General features: G+C 59.4%; 1 protein-coding gene across 4 annotated transcripts in view; it reads left to right on the top strand.

Annotated features, from left to right (window-relative positions):
- The window catches only part of EPB41L4A (erythrocyte membrane protein band 4.1 like 4A), a 49,546-nt gene extending 43,685 nt beyond the window's left edge, over positions 1–5,861 (top strand). For all 4 annotated transcript variants that reach the window (XM_076051866.1, XM_032974026.2, XM_032974024.2 and 1 more), the window contains 6 exons: positions 400–519; positions 2,613–2,660; positions 3,404–3,472; positions 4,036–4,152; positions 4,964–5,063; positions 5,626–5,861. In XM_076051866.1, coding sequence (XP_075907981.1) covers positions 400–519; positions 2,613–2,660; positions 3,404–3,472; positions 4,036–4,152; positions 4,964–5,063; positions 5,626–5,718 — 547 coding nt within the window. In that variant the 3' untranslated portion in view covers positions 5,719–5,861. The remainder of the gene's footprint in view (positions 1–399; positions 520–2,612; positions 2,661–3,403; positions 3,473–4,035; positions 4,153–4,963; positions 5,064–5,625) is intronic.
- Positions 5,862–6,258: the final 397 nt, after the last annotated feature.

Raw genomic sequence — 6,258 nt, 5'->3', positions numbered from 1 at the left:
TCTCCATGTCTCCGTGTGTCCGTGTCTCCGTGTCTCCGTGTGTCCGTGTCTCCGTGTCTCCGTGTATCCCTGTGTCCGTGTCTCCGTGTGTCCGTGTCTCCGTGTGTCCGTGTCTCCGTGTCTCCGTGTCTCCGTGTGTCCGTGTCTCCGTGTGTCTCTCTCCGTGTCTCCGTGTGTCCGTGTCTCCGTGTGTCTCTGTCTCCGTGTCTCTCCGTGTGTCCGTGTCTCCGTGTGTCCGTGTCTCCATGTGTGTCCGTGTCTCCATGTCTCCATGTGTGTCCGTGTCTCCATGTGTCTTCGTGTCTCCGTGTGTCCGTGTCTCTCCGTGTGTCTCCGTGTGTCCATGTCTCCGTGTCTCCGTGTGTCCGTGTGTCCGTGTGTCCGTGTGTCTCCGTGCAGGTCGCGGCAGGAGAACGAGCTGGTGGACTCAGCGCCACAGTGGGAGGAAGTGTTGAGGCGCCAGCACGAGCGCAGCCAGAACGACCCCGCGTACCGGCGCTCCCGCCACCGCTCCCGATCGTACGCACACACACACACAGACGCACACACACACACATAGACACGCACACACACACACAGACACACGCACACACACATAGACACACGCACACACACACATAGACACACGTGCACACACACACACACACATAGACACACGCACACACACACACATAGACACACACAGACACACACACACACATAGACACACGCACACACACATAGACACACGCACACACACACATAGACACACACACACATAGACACACGCACACACACATAGACACACACACACACATAGACACACGCACACACACATAGACACACGCACACACACACATAGACACACACACACATAGACACACGCACACACACATAGACACACACACACACATAGACACACGCACACACACATAGACACACACACATAGACACACACACACACACATAGACACACGCACACACACATAGACACACAGCAGCCAGAACGACCCCCCGTACCGCCGCTCCCGCCACCGCTCCCGATCGTACACACACGCACACACACACACGCACACACACATAGACACACGCACACACAACAACAACAACCGCCATTCGCCACTAAGTGGCGGTGACGTCACCACGACGCTTGTGCCAGGCTATGTGCACCCTGAGGCCACGTGAAGTGTCGAACGCCCGCTGGCAGGAGGTCACGGGGCATACCCAGGTGCCACGGGTCGACTGACTGAGATGACTGGCTGATGCACCACCTGTGCCCCCTACTGTGCCAACCTGCTGTGCTTTAGCCACCCGGCGCTCCGCTCGTTGTTCTGAGCGTCACTCCTCCGCCCTCCATTGTTGTTGGAGGGCGACTACCTCCAACTGCCCAGTAGCATCCTTCACGAGCCTCCTCCACAGAGGCCGATTTTGACACCGCTGGTACCAGTCATCGGCAAGTCCACTCAGCTCCACGTCCTCCTGTACCACATCACTCCATCTCTTCTCTAGCCCGTGCCGCACCCACTTAGCCCCCTCAATCCGGCCGAACAAAAGCTGTTTCGGCATGCGTTGGCTGGGCATGCGGGCTACATGACCCAGCCATCGCAGCCTTGCCCGCCGGAGGAGCTCACTGATGGGACCTTGCCCAGATCTTTCAAGGATTTGTGAGCTCCTCACACATTCCAGTCTGGTTAAACCCAGGATGGATCGTAGGCAGGCCAGCCTAAATGTTTCTAACCGGCGAAGATGTTCCATTAGGGGGGTCCACGTTTCGCAAGCGTAGAGAAGGGAGGGAATGACCGTGGCCGAGAAGACCTGAAGCTTAGTGCGGAGCGACAGACCAGGTAGCTTCCACACAGCGTTACGCAACTGATGAAAAGATATTGTCGCTCGACTGATTCGGAGTGAAACCTCTGCTGTTAAACTGGAGCCAGTCATAAGCACACTGCCCAGGTATGGGAAACTCTCCACTCTCTCCACAACTGCCCCATCACCGATTGGGAGTTGTGGGGGTGGAGTGTCCGATGGTACAAAATACCCAGGCAGGTGCTTAGTTTTGGTGGGGCTGATGGTAAGGCACACACACACACGCACACACACACATAGACACACACACACACATAGACACACACACATAGACACACACACACATGCGCACACACGCACGCACATACACACGCACATAGACACACACATAGACACACACGCACACACACATAGACACACACGCACACACACACATAGACACACGCACACACACACATAGACACACGCACGCAAACACGCACACGGATACGCACACGTGCGCACAAACGCGCGCACACGCGCATGCACACAAAGACAACGATCCCCCGTATAGCTTTAACAGACTGTGGGGGCAAGTGCTGTTAGGGAGCACCTGTGAATAAGGCTGGCACGGCACATGGGAGGGTGGGTGACCAGCACCACGCTCGGCCGCCTTTGTCCCCCTAGTGGCGATGTTTTTACACATCACACCAGGCGCTCATTTGAGGCTGAGTCGACCTAGCGGAGGCCCAGGACCGGTTCACGTAATAATTACTGGCACACACACATAGGCGCCCATCGCGTGGAGCTTACGTCGCTGTTCACACGCGCGTCTCTCTCTCTTGCAGGCGCAGCCCAGACAAGCAGGCCCGGGAAGAGCTGTGGAAGCACATCGAGTGAGCCGCTCACCAACCACACAGCTCACCAACCACACAGCTCACCAACCACACCGCTCACCAACCACACAGCTCACCAACCACACAGCTCACCAACCACACCGCTCACCAACCACACAGCTCACCAATCACACCGCTCACCAACCACACAGCTCACCAACCACACCGCTCATCAACCACACAGCTCACCAACCACACAGCTCACCAACCACACCGCTCACCAACCACACCGCTCACCAACCACACAGTTCACCAACCACACCGTTCACCAACCACACAGCTCACCATCCACACAGCTCACCAACCACACCGTTCACCAACCACACAGCTCACCAGCCACAGAGCTCACCAACCACACAGCTCACCATCCACACCGCTCACCAACCACACAGCTCACCATCCACACAGCTCACCAACCACACCGCTCACCAACCACACAGCTCACCATCCACACAGCTCACCAACCACACCGCTCACAAACCACACAGCTCACCAACCACACCGTTCACCAACCACACAGCTCACCATCCACACAGCTCACCAACCACACCGTTCACCAACCACACAGCTCACCGGCCACACTGCTCATCAACCACACCGCTCACCAACCACACCGCTCACCAACCACACCGCTCACCAACACCACCAGTCACCAACCCCACCGCTCACCAACCCCATCGGGTTAGCCCTGAGCTGTTACGCTGGGGTGAGTGTTGAGGCTGGCCCTGCTGTGTGATTGGCAGGAGAGAGCTGGTGGACCCCATCGGCTACACGGAGGATCAGCTGAAGGACATCCCCTACACCAAAGTGGAGTGTGTACCTACTAACGTCATCATCCTGATCATCACCACCATTGTCATGATCATCACCACGATCATCATCACCACCATCACCACCCTCACCACCCTCATCATCAATGGCACCAGCACCATCTTCATCAACAACTCCATCATGATTAGTAGAACCATCATCATCATCACTATAATCACCACTGTCATCACAACATCATCACCACTATCCTCACCTCTGGTGAGTGGGTCGGTGAGTTGAGATGAAACACTCACACTCGGCGCATCAATAAACAATCGTACACTGTGGGATCATTCAAATTGTTTGGCTGCGTCGGGTGGTGGAGGGTCTTGACGGCACAAATTTGGCCAGCTCATTACGTGCATTGCCGAAATATCTGCTTTTGGCCTCTTGGGACTGTTCATGTCCACCTCGTGCATCGGATATGGTCTACGGCAATTGGTCCACCCACGTTTTAGAGCTGAGTCTACCTAGGGGCGGACCACGCTCGGCCTGGCCGGGTGTTATCGCTGAAGCTGTCGTCCGTCTCCCGCTCGCCGTAACCCCCCCCCCCCCCCGCCTGCAGGACGCGCGGAGACCCCGTGAAGATCCGCCACTCGCAGTCGCCGCACAACTCCCGCGTCAACCACCGGCGCTCGCACGCCTCCGAGGGCGAGCGCTCCGTGCTGGCCGAGCTCCACAAGTACGCGCGTCACCCCCGCCAGGCGCCGTCGTCATTACCGCCACCAGCACCGCCGTCAACCACCGCCACCGCACCCCCCACACTGCGTTCATCTCTCCCTCTGCTCACCAGCCGCGTGGCGTCGGTAGCGGTGGCGGCTACGCCGCACGTGGCTGCCCGTGACCCAGTGCCGTGTTGGAGCGGCTGGGGTTGGCGGATCACCGCGTCAAGGAGTAGCCGTACCCCGGATGGCCAGAAGGCAGTACAGCAAAAAATGTGGACTCCACCTGTTCCGTCTGTACGGGATGGAGCGTTGCCCCCTCTCACGGACGCACGCGTTTGTTTTTTCCGAGTGATCAACTTTACCCCCTCATTAAAGCATTTGGCCAATAACACCTTAATACGCAGGGGCCCGCAGAGCTTGGGAGATCGTTGGTAGCTCCGGCTCATCACGTGACTGCCCTCCCGCTCGTCCGTAGTTCCTCCTCGTGCCTCGGAGTCGTCCTCTCTCTCTCTCTACACGAGAGAGAGAGAAGACGTCTCCTCGTCCGCTCTCTCTACACGCGGCAGATACCGTGTCACCTCGTGCTTCCATCCCCTACAGCCCCCCCCCATCCATCCTCCTCCCACTCCTCAATTCTCCCCGAATTCCCCGCATCTCTCCATCGCTCCCTACCTCCCTCCTCATCGTTCTCTCGTCCGCCGAGCCTTCTCCTCTTCATCTCTCGCTCTACAAATCCCGCTCCCACGCTCGATTCGATAAGGCCGCACCCCCCATGACCCCCCCACCCGTGCCCCCCCCCACCCCCCGTGCCCTCTCCCCACCCCCCAGCTCGCGATCCGACCTGGTGGAGCCCCTGCCCGTGATGGTGGCGCAGCGGCAGGCCCCGGCAGCTGCCCCTGCGGGACACAACACCGGCGCCGGCGCCGCGGTGAGAGAGCCGAACCGTGCACCTCACGTCGCCGTGGCCTTGCGGGTCACCTAGCCTGGCGCGAATGCTGTGGTGACGTCGTTGTCGCTTGGGGGCGAATGCCGGTGGGCTGTCACCGTGCCGTGTCACCGTTTGTGTGTCACCGTGCTGTGTGTCACCGTTTGTGTGTCACCGTTTGTGCGTCACCGTGCCGTGTCACCGTGCCGTGTCACTGTGCCGTGTCGCCGTTTGTGTGTCACCGTTTGTGTGTCACCGTTTGTGTGTCACCGTTTGCGCGTCTGTATTCGCTCACGTACGCATGTTTGCGAGCGCCTATTGCGGGGAGCGGTGGCGCAGTGGTTAGCGCGCCGCGCTACGAGCCCGGCGACCCGAGTTTGATTCCCCTCTCGCGGCCAACATCGGTCACAGCCTTTAATGAGTACGAGCTGCAGCGTATAAACAACAGCCCTGGTGAGGCAAAGCTGGCTGGGTGTGGTGCTAGCCAGTGTTGTATCGTAGGCGCTCTCCCAACAGCGTGTGTAGGCTACATGGGTGACCTTTGTCTTTGTGCGTGCGCCAGCAGCAGAGGAAGGAGCGCGCCCAGCGACGCCGCTCGGGCAGCGACTGGAACGGCTCCATCACCGACTGCGCTTCCAACCCCCGTGCGTGCGAGTAACGTGCGCAGACAACGCGAGCGGGGGGCAGGGCCCCCCAGCACCACCACGGCGCCCGACGCTCCCCGCTCGGCAGCACTGAACTCAGCCCAGCGGCGGAGAACGTTCCAGGCGGGCGAGGGGGGGCAAGGAGTTGTCGCGGGGGGGGGGGGGGGGAGACACCTTGGGCAAGGAGTGGGGAGATGTACTGCGAGGGTGGTGCAGCATGACGAGGGGGTGATGATGATGATGTCATGGGGACTGGACCCCCCCATGGCTCCAGCTCGGTGTTGGCATCCACAGGTTGATGAGGCCTCCGTGGGAAGGGCCGAGGCTCACTGAGCCAGACGATGGCCCCCAATGAGGAGGCCGCGGGGCGACACGCGGCCCAGAGGACGGAGCTCACGGCACCGCTCTGCAAGTCGACCGGGGAAATGTTTCCAGGCCCCCGGTACGCCACATCCAGTGATGCCACTCGCGACGGGCTGTGGCTGCTGCTTCTGGCTCACGTGCCACTTGCTCCAGTTGACCAGCGATCTGGAAAACTATCGGGAAGTTTCAGC

The sequence above is a fragment of the Petromyzon marinus genome, chromosome 52 (genome assembly GCF_048934315.1).
Source record: "Petromyzon marinus isolate PM22_M1 ecotype Great Lakes invasive population chromosome 52, UKy_Petmar_22M1.pri1.0, whole genome shotgun sequence".
Taxonomy (NCBI): domain Eukaryota; kingdom Metazoa; phylum Chordata; class Hyperoartia; order Petromyzontiformes; family Petromyzontidae; genus Petromyzon; species Petromyzon marinus.
The sequence above is the reverse complement of the archived record's forward strand: the minus strand, read 5'-3'. Positions and strand labels throughout refer to the sequence as shown.